This window comes from Cuculus canorus, chromosome 21, assembly GCF_017976375.1.
Source record: "Cuculus canorus isolate bCucCan1 chromosome 21, bCucCan1.pri, whole genome shotgun sequence".
Classification (NCBI taxonomy): domain Eukaryota; kingdom Metazoa; phylum Chordata; class Aves; order Cuculiformes; family Cuculidae; genus Cuculus; species Cuculus canorus.
In genome coordinates, this window is record NC_071421.1 from 681,039 (window position 1) to 698,911 (window position 17,873).

Here is a 17,873-nt window from a genome sequence, read left to right on the forward strand (position 1 = left end):
TTTTCCATGTGGCCAGAGAGAGATGACGCTGAGCCATCAACTGCCTCGCATGCAGAGATGTTCACCCCTCTCCTGCCATTCAAGGAAGAATCAAACCCAGTACTTCCTCACACAGAGGCACACACACACCTGCTGTTGTGTTGGATCAAAAGCAAAGGTAAGATATTCTACCCAAAGGATACAGAAACAAAACTTCATTAAAGAGGTTTCCTTCCCTTTGGCTTCATTTACACAGGGGATTTCAAACACCTCAGAGTTTAGGTCAAAATGTCCCTGAAGAAGGATGCAGCAAAGCAAAAGAAAGAAAGCTTCAAGCGAGGACACTGAAAGCAATGGACTGACAACGTGCAAACGCCATCCCTAGGAGGACCTGGCTTAGAGCAGGCAGACTCCTGAAGCAGGGGAAAACAAGCAGACAGGCAGCATCTCTCAGCCCGTTAGCCAGATGCTCAACTATCAGCTAACACACCCTCTAATCTACTGCTGTCTAGCTGTGCTACAGTGCATTTCCTAAGATAAGAGGGGGGTCTCCATCATCACCTTAGTCACGTCTCTTCATCTCATCACTAAGGTTTAACCCCGCTGCTCCAGAGGTCCTGTGAGCCACCCAGAGCAACTTTTCTAGATGTCAACTGTGCTCAGCGTTTTCTCAGCAGCCTGTATTGCTTAAGCTACACCAGCATCTCTCCTGACAAGCAACGGCAGTGCCCAGGATGCCTGATTACTGTTCTTAAGGCTTGTAACATTCCTGATTCTACAGCTCCACAAGGGCCCAAGAGTGGGAGGAAAGGTTTGCCTCAGGATCCTGAACACACCGGTCTGCTGATGGCTTGGTTCTACACTGGAGAGACTGCATTCTACAGACTAGGAGGAAACAACAAAGCAGGAACAGAATCCCCTTATCACTTTAGGCATGAACTGGCACCTACGTATCTGGAATGGAATGATGAAAAACAAGAAAATTCCCAGCAAAGGAGATGTCCTAGCAAAGCAAGGCACTTCCCATGCATGTTTGTGTGTTATAAATAATAGAAGAGCATAATTTATGGAGTATGTTTTCCATGAGGTTTTCGGCTGCAGAGTCTTGCCAACTATGGCATCAGAGCCCTGCCGAGTTCAGTTGTTTATGAACATCTGCCCCACCCCACACACTCCTGTTTCCATGATCTCGTCGTCCCTCCTCCCTCTGCCAACCGCTCAGCCCCAGCAGCCGGAGTCTGACTGTCTTTCCAGGAAGCCCAAATCGAAGTAGCAGACTCACCACAGACTCCCGGCTGGCCACGCCAAAGGTAGCTTTCTGACGCTTGCTGGCGATGTAGGCAGAATTTTCCTGCAGTTTCTCCAGGAGCTGCCGGATGGGCTTGCAGTAGTTGGCAATTTTGCATTCCTTCAGGAAAGATTTTAGCTGGGAGGAAGAAAAGAAGAGGAAGAACGAAAGCAATGTAATAGTATCCATAAACAGATCTCATTACCAAAAAAAACATTTCCCACCCCAGCGACAGAGTATAGGGTGCCTGTTCCCTTCAGTTTGTACCAAACTCCAACGTGTCACCCACAGTCAGCCCTGGGATTCCCAGCACCCTGGGCTGGGAGGATATTGGAGTGGGAATAGCAAACACAAGAGGCTGCGGATGAGACTGACAGCTGGGACTGAAGGCAGAGCTTGAGAAGCGACTGAAGTGTCTGTGGACAGGGAGTAAAGGTCTTTGGCACAGCTTGGCGGGAAAACTTGGTGCTGCTAAGCCGCAAAGCTGTGGGTCAAGACAGATGGGCATCCGCAGAGTCAAAGGGTCAAGTCTGCTTAATGTCTGACTGCACCAACCCAACTCCAACTGGCACCACTGATTCTTCAAGGGTGCAAACCCAGACACCCACCACAAAAATCTACAAAATAACCCTCTCTGCGGACAGCTTGTGCAGCATGTCCCTACACAATTCTTTCTTTTAGACCCAAGGCCCTAAGTGCAACCCTCAGGACAAGATCCAGTCTGCCAGGAAACCACAAACCCTGCTGCTGCCTGAAAGGGGAAGGACCATCCTACTCCGAGAATGTGCTTCTGCCCTCTCTCTGTGCCCAAAGCATGCTTCCCTTATTCTCAGACAATGAGACTTCATTATAAACAGAGAATGATTTTGTGTTGTTTTTTTTTTTATCTCAGTAGCTTTGTCCTCAAGCAAACCTCTTCTCCCCACCAAAGATCTCCCCTCCCAGGACAAACCACTCTCCAACACCAATGCAATGTTTTGACACCTTCAAGATTTTTAGGTAGGAGCTGAGGTAGCAGTGAATGCTCTTGCTGACAGAAAGAGAGATGGAGGCACCCAGAATGCCTTGTGGCTTGAATTCCAGTTTACTACACCGACTGCTAACAATTTTCACCAACCCCAAGACAATTTGGAGTGCTGTCCAAATTCTGCAGGCCAAGCTCTGCGCTAGAGCCATATCTACACATGCACACACACACTACAGACACTTGATTTAGAGAGAGAGATCCAGTAAGGCAAAAACAAATGGTTAACCACAACAGAACCTTCATCTCAGCTGGGTCCTGCTGATGCTATCATGACAGAGATAAAGGGTTTCTACTCAGGAAACACAGTACTGCCTTCTCTTCTTATGGCTTGGAATGTTCTGCCTCAAAAGACAGAGCTGAGGGAAGAAGACGTTTCCCTCCTGTCAAGGCTATGTATGGGCTTGATCTCACTTGCATAGTAGGTAGGTATTAAATGTTAATCAAGAGGTGACAGCCACACCTCTTCTCTCCTGATGGGTATATGGCTGCAGGATATGCTGTCTGCTACACACACGGAGAATGCCCCCCATTACCTGGCAGCAGGGGCTTCTCTCGGCCCTTCTTCCCCAGCATATGCCCACCTGCCATCATACACTCAACTCAGAAAAACGAGTTAAAATAAACACCTTTCCACAAAGCAAACTGCCCATCAAACAGGTACAAAGGAACCACCAGCAAAACTATTCTTCTGCTGGTGAAGTCTGTCCTATGCTCACCCCTCCTTTCTAAAATAGTTATTTTTTTATTGGTGCTGCATATTTATCTCCACTGAGAAAGGCATTTGTCATTCGATTTATCTCACTTGATCTCCACAGCTGCAGCCCCAGATCCATTTCATCCGCTGCCACATACATTATCATTTTTCTTCTGTTGCAGAAGTGTCACCAGAAATCCAGCAAAATCTCAGGCTCTATCTGTGCAGTTTGGTGCCGTGTGTTCGCTCTCGCAGCCGTACGCTTCATTTCTTCTTTGCCCCTCCTCTCTCCTACCCCTGCAATCCCTCACAGTCCCACCACTATCTGCCACAGATATTAACGGAACATAATGAGATCTCAGTCCCGTGTTAAGAGGCAGGGAACAACCAAGAAGGTAAAAGAAGACAGAGGAGAGAGAGAGAAAGGGACCCTGTATGCTTTTTTTTCACTCTGCCAAACACAACAACCATACATTTCCACTATTTCCACGATAAAAGCAATCAGTGTATGCACGTACGCGCGTGTGCATACATCGTTAACATCTCACATTGGTTCCTAGCTAAGCAAGCTCTGTGATCAGCGGGACTGATTCTGTCGAACTGCCAGCCTTAAACACCAATGGTTTATACCAGCAGAGACCACAGCAAAATCCGAGCTCTTCTTCCTGTAAGCTACGCAGGGAACTATAAATGACCTGAAGCAGCTGGGTACGTGTGTTGCAGAGATCCCAAATTAAGCCCAATCCACACACACCCCCCCCAAAAAAAAAAAAAAGGCAGAGGGAATATTCAGCTCAGGACAGAGTAGGAGTGGCTGCGGGCAAGGCAAACCGGCACCTCCTGTCCTTCTGTCTAGCTGCAAGTCATGCCTAGATCATGCCATCTCCTGCCTCCACCCAGCAGTTCCTACCCCTTAGCGATGCCTGCAGGGTTTTTCGCCATTGATATCTGTCCAATTTTTCCCTTTAACCACCCACTTCTGCTCTATGAAGCCCATCAGGGCACTTGAGGTGGGAAGAGGCAGCCTCGTCCAAGCATCCAGACAGACAGACTCTGCTCTCTTACCAGCCCTTGGAGGCAGTGACTGCCATGGGATCACCCAGCAGCTGGGGAGAACAAAGCCTCTGAACCGTCCCCTGACCCTACAGGCTCTCCTTTCCTTTGATCTGCCCGGGTGCTTCCTGCCTTCCAGGAAAAGAGGTTTTAAAGTTCAGTTTGAAGGCAGTTCAGCCTAGCTTCTCCCAGAGCCGCTGACCAGAAGATGAGGAATGCAACCCTCGCCAGCTGGAACACAGCCCCTACGACGCGGCACAGAGAGAAGCGTGAGCTCATCAGGGAGGAAGAATCAGGACAGATGGATTTTTACAGTTAACTGGAATCGTTCCAGGAGAAAAGCCTCCCCCCCCACGCTTTCCCGAAGACTCTGCGATTTTGGGAAGCCAACCTCAGCACCCCAGCCCAGCAGACGCCACGAGGCTGTGGTTAGTGGCAGCCAAATAGGAATCTGATAGCATTAATTCTCTGCAGAAATACAGACTGGTCCCAGGGTGTGTTTGGAAGCCACAGGGTGCTCGGTGCCAGAGGGCTGTCAGACGTTTTTCATTCCAGCTAGAACATCGGCTCAGACAGCTTCGGTGCTCTCAACAGCTGCTGGCTGAGAGGAAAGGGCTTTGTTTGCTGCCGATAAGTGAAAAGCACGCAAAGCAAGAGCAAGCACGGGAGCTGCTCTCCAAGCACAGAGAGTGCCTGTCAGCTCACATTAGCCAGAGCAGCCTGCTGCCAGCTCGGCTCTGGCCCGTGCCAGGCTGCAGGGACCCAGCCAGGAGTCACGCGCCTGGCAGATGCCACCCTATTCCACAGCAGAAACGGGGAGATTTGCCTCCCAAGCAGCCTGTCCCAACCGCAGCGCTGCTCCCACGTCAACCAGAGGCATCTTAGCAGCAGGGGACGCAGACACAGGGTTTCACAGCAGACACTAAAGCAAACAGAGGTTCATGTCCCCATGGAGAATACAATAGCAACCCTCTGCCAAACATGTATGACATCTGCCACTCATGAGTTAAAAATATCGAGAGGAAGGCAGGGACACAAGTTCCAACATGTTTTCTCCAAGCAATGTTACTCTTCAAAGCAGCGAGGTCACTGCTCATTCGAAATTGAAGCCACCCAGCTAGTAATTAGGGAAGGATTATGCACGATACACTTTAATGCACACACATCACTACAAGGCAGTTTTATTGTGGACAACGAAGTACGCAAACATGAAGCAGCTAGGAAGAACACTCTGCACTGTGGAAAGCAACGGAGACTATCCTGCAGCTCTGCTGTCAGGTGCAGCAAGGAAGAGGGATGGAGACAGGAACTGAACAGTTTTGTACAGAAGGAATTACGGAGAAAGTGCCCCAGTCGCTGGAGGCACTGTGAAAGGAGGGAACATTGCCATCTTGTGGGAAGCACGTGAGGGAGCCGTAAGGCAAGAAGTATGGGCTCCCAGAGCACAGGCACTGCTCCGAGACAAGACAGCAATTCAGAGGACTCCAAACTGCCAACTCATCTGCATTCACTACACAAAAACACATCTACAGCAGTTATGCAGCCCTCTATACCACCTTGGCTCCCAAAAGAGAAGTTAACTCCACAGCCACTTTCAAGCTACCTTCAGCTGCCTAATTAGATGTGATGCCTTTGTTCCTCCCCAAAAATTCCCCAAAATGCAAAGAAAAGCTATAATTAAGAAGATGTAAACAGCTCTCTCCTCATATCCAGAGGGCCATCTTGAGTTCACTGTTATCTTATACGACTTTACTCCGCTCAGTGCATGTTCTTGGCACAACCGAGAAGCGTCTTACACCTTACCTGAATGACTGTGGGGAGAACCAGCTCCGGGAATCCAATGCTGTGGGCTTGGCAATGGACGTATTCAAGCATCAGGTCATAGAGCTGTTCAATGAGCCCATCCTAGGTAGAGAAAGCATAAAGAGAGATAAAAGATAGGAACTACAGTGCCAGGATTGGGAAATGAGTCTCCAGCCATACAGGACAAGAACACAATGCATGTTGCTAGGGCAACTCTCTTGTTTACAGAGAAGCTGTGCACCCTTGGCTGCCGGGGTTCCACTTACTCGGTAGGCCTTCTCCTGCAAGTTGGCACTGGAGAGCTTCAAGATCACTGCAAAGTTTATAGGTTTAGCACTTATACGTCCTGGCTTCTTATTGAAATCCACTTGTTGGAAAACCTACAACAGAAAAAACTCAACGTGAAGATCATCACCCCACAAAGAAAACAAATGACCCAACTAACATCACAGAATCACTAAGGTTGGAAAAGACCTCTAAGCTCATCCAGTCGAACCAGCAACCCAAAACTACCACGCCTGCTAAAACGTGTCCTGAAGTGCCACATCTACATGCTTTTTGAGCCCCTCCAGGGACTCCACTACTTCCCTGGGTAGCCTGAGCCAATGCTCAAAGACTCTTTCAGTAAAGAAATTTTTTGGTGGCAGAACTGAGAAGATGATCCAGAAATCCCCATTCCTGCTTGCCTGTTCTGATCACTGTCCCACAGCTTTCTTAAATATAGCCTAGCAAGAGACAGTTAGGAAGCAAACACTACCCACGCTTGCCACATTAGAGACCTGAGTGCGAAAGATGCCACAAAAACGCGAGGTAAAAGGAAGCCAACACAAGCAACAGCACAAGAAAGTAGAGGTTTGTTCCTCAGACCCATGCTTCTAATGGTCAGAAATATTGGACTTCAAAGCTTGCGTGCTATTTTGGAGTTGTTTCCTATGGTAAGAAGCTTTTCAACAGCAAGCCTGAATGTTGCTTACACCAAATCCATTACCCTTTTATCATCATTGAAATAACTGTCCTAAGAAGAAGCGAGAACAGCAACTCCTCTTCACAAACACCCCTTGCCAGGCAAGGTTTCTATTCTAACACATTTCCCATTGGTGTCCCTTGTACCAGTTATAACTAAGCAGCCTTTGATTAAGTGCATATTACTCTCCATGGACACATTTTATAGCAAGGGACATGGAGAAAAACTGGCCCCATCCTGGAGTCTGAAAGGAGACCATGCACCCAGCTCATCAAAATGAGGAGCACGCACAAGCACTAGGGGACAGCTGGATGCCCAGCAGATTAGTTTGCAACATCAAAAGGCAGACCTGCACCTTGGCTCTTGTGTTTTTCCAGAGCTTATTTAATACTGATGGCTGGGGAAGGGGAGTATTTCTAAAAGAGAAGGTATGAAGCCGACATAGTAGAAAGGAGAAAAAGGAGAGAAAGTTTGCATACGTCTGCGTGACTGACTCTCCAGGGCGGCATCTCAAGTTTGGGTTTAATTAAAAAGCGACTTTATTGCCTTAAAACTTAACAAGCTAATCAAGACTAAGAACTACGAAAGCCTTTCCTCACACCCTCCTTTCTGGGAGGAGTTTCCCAGCTTCACTGAGGGAAGCGTAAAATGAATCAATAAGCATTTCCATTCTTAGCTTTCCCGCACTTTTGGCACCCAGGAAAGCTCTGGAATCAGCCAGAGCCAGAATCTGCCGTGTCCCTGCTGCCCTTGGCAGACATCAGGTATAGAGTACACGATCCAAATAAGCCTAAGTGCTGTGTTGCTCTTCCTCTGAAGCTGTGATATAGGAAGGAGCAAAAGGTTTCCAAACTGAGCAGCAATAGAAACACACCCTCTCCCAGCCTCTTAGGGACAGAGTTCAAGAGAAAGGTGGTAAGAACCACAAAGAACACTTGATCTGGGGCAGATTCCAAGAGATCCCCAAGGGAGGTCTTCACAAGCAATAAAATCTCATTTAAAAAAAAAAAAAAAAATCAGCCAAAAATTTGGTAATCATTTGCATATTTGATGATGACCATTGAGGGGGAGTGATGAGGAGCATGTCCTACCTACCCACACTTTTGAGCACCTGAGCAGCAGCCTCCACTTCCTCTCCCTGTCCCCAGCGCTCCTGAGCAGGATATAATTTCTATTCCCTCTATGCAGCAGCAACACATTCATCATCAGACCCCTACCAGCCCAGCAAGGTGGGGATGCAACACAGCGATTGCTAGAGGGTGAGGAGGAAAGGGAAGGGTGTTCAGGTCACACGGATGCCCCCAGGCCAGAAAAGCATGGAGACGACTATTGATTTTTTACATTTTATTTGTCAATCCAGGTTACTTGGAAGGGAGGGACTTGGTGGCTTGCGAAAACAAAGAGCCACAGCCTAGGGAATCGATACTATAAACCTCGTTATGCACGGTTATTTCTTTGGCCAAAACAGTAGTATTGATCCCTGAGGTCAGACGCATTAAAGAGAAAGGCACCAGGCTCAGTGGGATCCTAACATGCTGCTAGGCAAGCAGGGAAATGCAACCAGAGATCCTGAAGCTCTCCCAGGAGGTGCTAGGGAGTCGGTCAGGATGTGCGGGAAGAGGGGACAACGTGGGTCCCATCTCCAGACCGAGCAGAATGGATCAGCCAGAGGCCAGACTGAAAGAGAGGATATGTCTGGGAATCCTGTGGCAGGGTGGAAAGGTGATAACAAGAGACTAGAAGGCCAGAAAGTATCAAAATCCAACAATTTGGCTTAAGTGATAACCGCTAGCAGACAGAGGAGAGGACAGGGCAACACAGGCAAGGAGGAGGATTTTTGGCAATCACAAGCTCCCAGGCGATTTCCACGTGACTGGTTGGAAGTGTGCTCAGATACAGTTTGCAATGCCAGAGCGCAAACCAGAGAACCAACTCCATACCCACAGCATCGCCCATCCACCCCCATTTCTTTCTCTGAGGCTCTAGCAAAAGCCTCCTGGCATCTGCTTTGATCACCTCCAAGCCGGCTGCCCCAGGCCAGCTCACAGCAGGGATACAGCGCTTTGCTGGGCTGCCTGCAGCTTCCCCTCAGGTCTGTTCTCAGCCTCCCACTTCACGGAGGGAAGGGTGGGAGCCTGCTTAAGCTGCTCCGACAGAGTCTGACGATAGGAGAGTTCAGAAACTGGCTTGAAGTATTCAGTCAGAAAACAGTTAAGGTTCCCACCTTAAGGGATGGTTGGACTTTATCATCTTAGAGGTCTTTTCCAACCTCAAATGATTCTATAACCTCTAGAACACGTGTTCAGGGCCGTGCTCAGTCTGATTTTGAGAATCTCCGAGGACAGATACACTATGATTTATGCAGGAAACCTATTGTTGGTGTGTTTTATTTTCTTTTTCAGTGCTTAAGTGGGACCTGCTGTATTTCATTTTCTACGTGTTGCCTCGCCTTGTCACTAACTGCCGTAAGGAAAAATCAGGCTTTAACCTCTTTAATTCACAGAATGGTTGGGGTTGGAAGAGAGCTCTGGGAGGTCACCTTGTTCACACTGCCCTGCTCAAGCAGGGCCAGCTGCCCAGGACCACATCCAGGTTGCTTTTGAGTATCTCCAAGACCGAAGACTCAACATCCTCCCTGGGTAACGTGTGCCAGAGCTCAGCGACCCTCACAGTAAGAAAAAGCAGTTTCCTGATGTTCAGACAGACTTGCCTGTGTTTCAGTTTGTCCTGTTCTGGACAGCACTTAAAAGAGCCCGGCTCCATCTTCTGTGCCCTCTCCTTTCAGATATTTTATACATATTAATAAGACCCTCCCTGAGCCCTCTCTTCTCAAGGATAAACAGTTCCAGCTCTCACAGCTTCGTCTCACAGGACAGATGCTCCAATCCCTTAAAGCCTGTGGCTCTTCACTAGACTCACTCCAGTATGTCCATGCCTCTCTTGCCCTGGAGAGACCCAAACCAGACCAGCACCCCAGCTGCAAAAGCATCACTGGCTCTTGATCAACTTGTCACCCATGTCCTTTTCTGCAAAGCTGCTTTCCAGACAGTCACCCCCCAGGATATTGTTGTTATGGGGCTACTCTTTCTGGTGCAGGATGTTGTATTTCTCTGATGAGCTACATGAAGTTTCTGCCTGCTCATTTCTCCAAGCTGTCAAGGTCCCTCTGAACGGCAGTACCCTTATCTGGTGCCTCCCAACTCCCTATCATCCGCAAGCTTGCTGATAGTGCCACTCTGCCCCACTATCCAAGCCTTTAATGAATATGATAACCAGTATAATCCCCAGGGGAGATCACTAGTGGCCAATCTCTTGTTAGATTTCATGCCACTGATCGCAGCATGAGCCTGGAAGCCCATCCAGCTGTATACACATCTCAGCCATCTCATCTGGTCTGTAATTCATCAGCTCGCCTGCGATGAAGTTACAGGAGATGGTATCCAAAGCCTTGATAAAGCGAAGATAACTGCTCTCCCCTCATCCACTGAGCCAACCATCTCAACGTCTATTAGACTGGTGGTGATTTCACTCAAACCCCCGCTACCTGCATGGCTGTGGTCCAGAATTAAAAGCTACAACATAATGGTGGAGGAAGAAGAATGAAGAAAAGGGAAGATGTGTCTTCAGTTGGTGCAGAGGTTCAGCTTAGTCTAAAACTCCTGTTTTTCTTCTCTGTGTAAAGGAGGCAAAGAGCCCATGTCTTGCAGAAACTAATTTCAGGTCTGTGCTTAAATGCATGACAACGTCCAGCATTATCAATTCTCCAATTAATCTTCGCATCAGGCGATTTCCTCTGACACAATCTGCTGCCCACTCCCATATATGTTGCACTCAAAAACCCTGGGGACTTTCTCCAAAGCAAGCTGTGTATCCAAACCAAGAGTCAAGTCATTTAAGTGTCAAAGTGAAAACCCCATGCCTTCCTAAGCATGTCAGGGTTAAACGCCTCCCCCACCCCTCCACAGGAGAAGCCAGTTTTAAATTGGCATGCAAAGGCTGCCTGTGGGGAGATTTCTACCTTGTTTATCCACACCTGCCTTCCAGCAGAGCCACCAATTTCCCTGCTGCAGAAACCCATGTCCATCATACAATAATTGAAGTGAAAGGGGGGGAAAAAGAAAGCCTGTGATCTCACAAGCCCTTCAAGGGGAGTAACAATACAAAAATAAAAACCTTCCTGCTTTAGTCTCTCCCAAATCACTTCCTCCTCTCCAAGATGTAATTTTAGAAGTTTATTCTTTTGTTCCATCATGGAAAGCAGAGTCAGAGAGGAGACAGCACTGGGTGCCCATGATGGGCAGCGTCAGCCCTTGTCAGGACGCATCAAGCAGCCAGCTCTCCTTGCTATGGCAGGGGCTTGGGGAATTCCTGGGCCTACGGGAACTGGACAAGCAGTCAATCTGCCAACTCTTGGACACACAACAGCGTCACGGATGAGAAAGAGGGAGCAAGGGTTAGGTTTCCTTGATGGAGAGGGGGAAAGAGAAGAGTTACACAGTCATTTCTTGCACAAGAAGCTTCAGAGAATCTACACTCTAAGGCCATGTAAAGCCCTTTCCAAAAAGGGCACAAAACACAGGGTCACAAACTCCGCAGCCATGCTTTCATTGCACTTGAAGTCAGTGACAGAGCAGCCTTTCTTCATTCCTATCAAACGAAGCATACCTCGTGCTGGAAACGATTCATTCCATTCCCTTGCCATGCCCCTCAAGTCTACTCCTGGTTACCAACGCACCAATCAGATCCCTCAGCCTCAGGATGGATAATGGGCTTAACATGGATTCTGTTTGGTGTCGCAGTGCGGCATGGGGCTGGCATCTATGGACTAAGTCACTGCTGAATTTGTGATCTGGTAGAAACAGGCTCATAGTTCAAGCACTGGCCGGGCAGCAGAATGCAGATGCTCCTCCCAGTGTCACCACAGCCACCTTGGGACTCTGGGCAGAGTCACTTTCTTTCTGTGTCCTACCATCTCATCCCCACAGCGGGAAAACATCTCCTGCCTGAAAGACAGCTTGTGGAAAGACACTAAAAGGTTGTCAGAGTACTCAGATACCTCTAACAGAGACGAGGTAGCTGGGAAGAGATGGAAGCATAAAGAGAATAGCCTCAAATGAGAATGCCACAGAATATTTGAGGGACCCTTTGTAGGAAATAGGAAGGAAGAAGGGAAAGGCTGACAGCTACATGGAGTTTAACATCGTGCCAGTCATCTTGGGTTACAGAAGTTAAAGCAAAATAATTGAAGTACTGTGAAAAAGTAGGCAAGGAACACACACACACATCTACCCTGCCCCCATCTCTCCCTTGTCACCAACACCTGGACAAGCTAAGCCAAGCAGTGCCTCACAAACACACACAGCAGGATCGGATGTGGCTGGGAGTTTGTGGAAGCCGGGAGGAAGCTCCGTGTGCAGTGTGGTAACGTCTGGCTGGGGCCCGACACAGATTCCAGCCAAGGGCCTGGGGCCAGAGGGAAAAGAATGGGGGGAAGGCCCCAAGAGGAAAAAAGGCTTCACATCTCAGAACACTAAGAAGTCAACAGCAGAAGAACCATCCTCACCCCAAGCTCTACTACCCCAGAGTGGAGACACCTCCATCACTAAATCTGGTTGGGAGGATATGCACAAACAAGAGAAAGGAAGCAGGCAAAAGGCAAAGCCACACAGGCCAGGGCCAGGGCGCGGCAGAGGAGGCGGAAGAGCCAGAGGAGATTTATAAACACCGCTGCCTTCCACAGGCTCAGAGGATGTGGTTTGCAAAGGACGTTTACAACAACACAAAACCACAAGAGCCTTTACTTCAACAGAACTTGATTAGGAACGAGCCTGGCTGACTCAGGTCATTTATTACAGAAGTCTTCCTCCCTCCTCCTCTTTAGTAGCCAACCCCTCGCTGACCTACTGGGGCTTCTGCATTCTTCACCCTGCCTCGCTCACCCTACTCCAGCAAAATTTGGCTACACCAGCTTCTGGACCATCTTCTCATAGCAGCACAGCCAGAAGGACTCATGTGGAGAGACGTCAGGCATCCAACACGGGGAAAAGCTGGACAGTCTCTTAGCACCAGATTTTCACCAAGCGTACTGCATTTGCCAGGCTGCATTCACAGAGACCTTTTCCCTAAATAAATTCTTAATTCTTAAAAAGCCTTTCATAGAATCATGGAATCATTACAGTTGGAAAAGACCTCTCAGCTCATCCAGCCCAACACCACTGTGTCTGCTAAACCACATCTTGAAGTGCCACATCTACATGGTTTTTGAACCCCTCCAGGCATGGGGACTCCACCACTGCCCTGGGTGGCCTCTGCCAGGGCTTCACCACTCTTTCAGTACAGAAATGTTTTCTAATATCTAAATCTCTGACACCTATCTTTCCTTTCCATTTGACTTTGTCTGCAGTTAGAAATCTTCTTTTTGCCAAGATGTGAACACATCAGGAGGATCAAGTAACAACAGCTTGGGGAGTTACTACAACCAGTTAAGCCTCTGAATCTCTTCTTTGGCAAACCCTTTGCTGCATTAAACCACCCAGGATTGTATTTTTGCACCCAGCTGATCTCAGATACTCTCTGCTCACAGGCCAATAAACGTTTAATCCTATTTGCTAACCAAACAATACGTTCTGTCTGATGCTGTTTGACAGGGATTTTAGGGAGTAAGCAACATGGGCAATCTTGGGAGCTGCTGGAGGTACAGTGAGAGAGTGTGCTTATCAGGGAGCAGGCATCAAATATTGCTTTGTCAGCAGGAACCAACTAACCTCCAGGATAAACGGCAACACTGGGATGAAGGTCTTGGTGTTCTCAGACAACAGGGTAAGTGCACGGATGCAGTGCATGCGCAGTGGGTAGAAACGTGCCGTTGGTACCAGCCTAGAAAGGAAATAAAGGATATTAGGTCACATTCATACAGGAACTGCACCTGCAGCCTTCAGTGACACCAAAAGCCTTCACTCTACAAAAGAGAGACAGCTTTAAGCAAGGCACAGTGAACTCTTCGAGCTGCTGAAGCTATCCCAGAGCTGGAAATAAAACTCACACACGTGAAAGCTATCACACTACCACATAAATTTTTGCAACCAAAGCACTAGGCTTCCAGCTTCTGCTGAGAGAAAGTGCTACAAGAGCTTTGCAGATGAATGCTTAGTTCTGATGCTGTTTAGTCCCGTTCCACACTTCTGGCTCTCGTGCTCAAGTAGGAACGCTAGAAAACATGGCAGAAAACAGCAGTAAAAAGCTCATCTGAAGCGGCAAGTTTGACCAAGAGAAGGGCTCCCCCAGCATACCAGAGAGACTACAAGGAGGAAGATGTTTCCCATTTCAGGCTACATACCCTCTGTGTACACAGAGTTCATTCACCTCAATGGTGACTCTCTTAGCGCGGTACATCGCTTAGGCAGGAGCTGGACCAGCAGTGACCAGCACATCAGAAGAGTCAGAGTGGGAACGAGTGACCTCCCACAGCCAAATCTGTTCAGCACTCTCCAATCCAGAGGAGCGCCTGAGCTATTTCCATCTCCTTCACAGAGGCAAATGTACATTTGTACAGCCCGTGATCAGCACAGAGGAGAAAAGGCCAGACTTTTTCATCTATACTTCAAACCATTACACACTCGATTACTAAGAAAGTAGAGCAGAGTCCCTTTATAAGGCTGAGACTGAGAAGGGTCAGCTCCCCCAGCGCCACTTAAGCCAGCAAAGGAAACAAAAAACACAGAGCTATCCAAAAGACACCAGATCTCGTTACTGTGCCACTCCAGAAACCTCTCCCTCTGAAAGATCTGTGCTTCAAGACATGGACGCCTCCAGCACTAAAAAGGATTGGTTTTGGTTGTTTTTTTTTTTAATATATGCAGTTCCCAGACAACAGGCTCAAGCCTGATAAATGGAACCCTCCCCTCCCCGAAGAGCTTGCTGGGCAATCCAGGAGAGCAAAGAAAAAATGCTTGACCAGGCACCATAAATCACCTGCATCCTTCCCCCTCCAAATAGTGAAATAATTATCACTGGATCCATTATAGAAATAAATCTACTTTGCACCCCTGATCTGGCACCACTGGAGATGACGAAAGCCATTCTCAGGAATTAATTGATCGAGGAATAAACCTGTTAAGTGTATAGATTTACTGTAAACCAAGACCATTAATTTTAGAGTGCATGGCAATGCAACAATCTGCTCAACTTCCCAATGGCTGGATGCACAGGGAATACAAAACACAGCTGGGTCTCAGCTCTGCTGAGCAAGGTCCAACTCCACGGTTGCTTCAGGGAGCATCCCGGGGTTCAAGCTGACTTACATTTCGTTTCAGCAGAGAGTGCTCTCTAATGTCTTAGAACTCAAACATGAGCACACAGATCAAGAGGAGGAACTTACGGACTATGGAGGCAGAGAAAAGCACAGTGCAGAGAAAGGAAGGGGGAAATAATCTCTTCCATGTTCTGCTGTCCCTGCAATACCAAAGACACTGCTCCATTGGGCAAACTAACTGCAACCTCTCAGCTGTTTGCAAGAAGAGCATCACTCATTATTGCATGGCAATTCCATAACCAAACAGCAATGAAGTTCTTCCCAGCACCACAAAAGTCAGAACCCATCAATCCCAGCACTTCTCCATTCAGCAGTCCAACTTCCTTGGACCACATCTTGAGCACAAGTAACCTCCAGACATAGATTGGGTCCATTTCTGAAATACGTATTATCAAAAATAGTTTCAATGCATTTTATACACTGGAAAGCAAGAGACTAAGAAAACGAGGGAGTTAATTTTTATTTTAGCAGGCATCCCTCTTCTATTAGTTATCTTCTTTAAACTCTGCTTAATCCCGGGTCCCAGCCTACAGCAAAAAGGCTGTGATGGCCGGTGGCTTCTCTCCAGTCCCCTCACGTAAGAGGCCAGAATGGCATAAGGAGTCCCTCAGACAGACAGACACCCTGCTCACTGCCCTTTCGCTGGAGCCAGGCGCCACCTCCCGGTACGAAGGCACTGGGAAGGGGAGTCTTCTAGCACTACTACCACCTTCCGCATGCACCCAAAGAGCACGACACCAGGAGCAGAAGGGAAAGCAGGCATTCCAGATGTCACACAGCATCCTCCCCCATCACATGCACACACCTCTCCAAGCTCAGCAGCCCTGAGAAACATAGAGAGGAGTCCAGCTTGTTTACTCTATCAACAACAAAGAAGTCTGCTGGCAGCACCCGGATGCTAAGCAGCCCCCAGGTAGATTCATACTCCTACATGGGCCTTCCAGAAATGCATCAAGTGGTACATGAAGCAAAAAAAATCCCTGGACCTGCAGGCTAGATTATTTTATCCTCTCACCTCAAACAAAACCAAACCGAGCTCTTCTACTACACTCAGTTGCTACAGACCTAACTACAGCAGCGGATGGGGCACAGAGACCAACTCTCACTGGTGTCAGCACAGCCACCAACACTGGAAGAGGCTACCTGGACTCAAGAAGGAGCCATGAGGGATCCTGCGTACAGACAGAAGCCCACAGATCCACATCATTCACACATCTGCTAACCTACCTACCCCATTGTTAGATCCCAGACCCTGGCTTGGCTCAGTAAGAAAGCCACAGTGGGATCCAGTTCTATTTGCCCCACCCTAGAACCCATCTGATGGGTTTACAAATCTTTGAAGCCTCATCAGACAGGAACTGTACCTCACGCCAGGGAAGACCCTGTCCATCACTCAGCCAATTCACCTTTCCTTGGCCCCAGGTAGCTGATTTATCTACTTGGACAGGTAGAACACCACCTAGACTAGTCATCAGGACAGCAAAAGCTCTGCAACAGCAGCAGGAAGCAGCCTGTGTGCATGGGGGATGGGAAAAGGGATGTATAAATACTCTAACTATTGTTTAAATCTGCTTATCTTCATCATCACTTGGGAGTTTGTCAAGAGCAGGTGGGTGGTGTTTTAAAGCTGAGAATCTGGTTAATAGAGCTAACAGGATTTCAGAGATCACCAGAGATTCAGAAATTCCCTCAATGCTCATTATTAACAGCCATTTCAAAGCATAAAAATTTCATATATAAATCTATAAACTGATGGGAAAAGAGAAATTCTCAGCAGAGACACTAAAACCAGTAAGTGTGTCCTAGTTCTTCAAATTCTAACAAATACGCATAAAAAAATGCACCTTCCAACTGTATTTGCAGAGCTAGAGATGAGGATTCTATTTGGTACTTTGGCCCTGAGGCAGGCGAGTACATTTTTCCTTTCTACGACTGCGAAGATAATCAGTCCAGATTATTCAGATTGCAATTTCTTTTATACAGAGAATTTATCCTATGAAAGAATAATATACACAACTTTCTCACCACCTAAACATACAGGTGCTCACATTTTCCACTGGAACACTCAATCAAAGCAGCTCTAGGATGACTCCTTACAATGGAAGGTTAAATCCAAATCATGTCACAGTAATGCTGCTCTGACACACCGAGAGAGAGAAGTAGAGCCAAAAGAAGAAAAGAAATCCTACTTACTTGATACAGCCAATGATGACCTGCGTCAACGGATAGATCAACGGCTCCAGGACCTCACTGGGATAGATTGTGCTGAGAACACGACACCAGAAATACAGGCAGTGGATATACTGCCAGTTATAAACAGACTGGAAATTCTCCTGCAGAAAACGGAAAAATACAGGCATAAAGTTGAAAATGTGGTATCTGAGAGGAGTTTGCTCTGGTTTCTCTACAGGACTCATTTTATCCAGCAATCTCCAAGAGAACACTGTGTACTGCTTAGAGAGGAACAGCTAACACTCAAGCTGCTGTCACACCATCCAGCAAGTTCAGGTGCTGCAGTGACAGCGTTAAGATTTGGTACTAGTTAAGGACTTGGAGGAAATAATGAGCAGCACACAGACTGCTTTTCTTCACAAGCATGGCTCATTTGAGGAGGAGGATGTGATGACCCAGCTCACAGCTGACGGTGGATCCAGCCAAGCATGAGGAAACCTTTACCTGTTCCATTTGCCCACAGTCAGTAGGACAGTCCCTAGCACTCCAGTTAGAAAAGCTGGAAAGTAGTACCTCTCTCTG

The 17,873-nt window shown here is 47.7% G+C and overlaps 1 protein-coding gene across 1 annotated transcript in view; it reads right to left on the reverse strand.

Moving 5' to 3' along the window:
• Window positions 1-17,873, reverse strand: part of NOC2L (NOC2 like nucleolar associated transcriptional repressor) — a 49,425-nt gene that overhangs the window by 18,135 nt on the left and 13,417 nt on the right. Inside the window, exons 11-15 of the mRNA XM_054085474.1 lie at window positions 17,313-17,452; window positions 13,573-13,684; window positions 6,111-6,224; window positions 5,845-5,946; window positions 1,262-1,405 (exon numbers count right to left, since the gene is read on the reverse strand). Of these exons, the coding sequence (XP_053941449.1) occupies window positions 1,262-1,405; window positions 5,845-5,946; window positions 6,111-6,224; window positions 13,573-13,684; window positions 17,313-17,452 (612 nt within the window). The remainder of the gene's footprint in view (window positions 1-1,261; window positions 1,406-5,844; window positions 5,947-6,110; window positions 6,225-13,572; window positions 13,685-17,312; window positions 17,453-17,873) is intronic.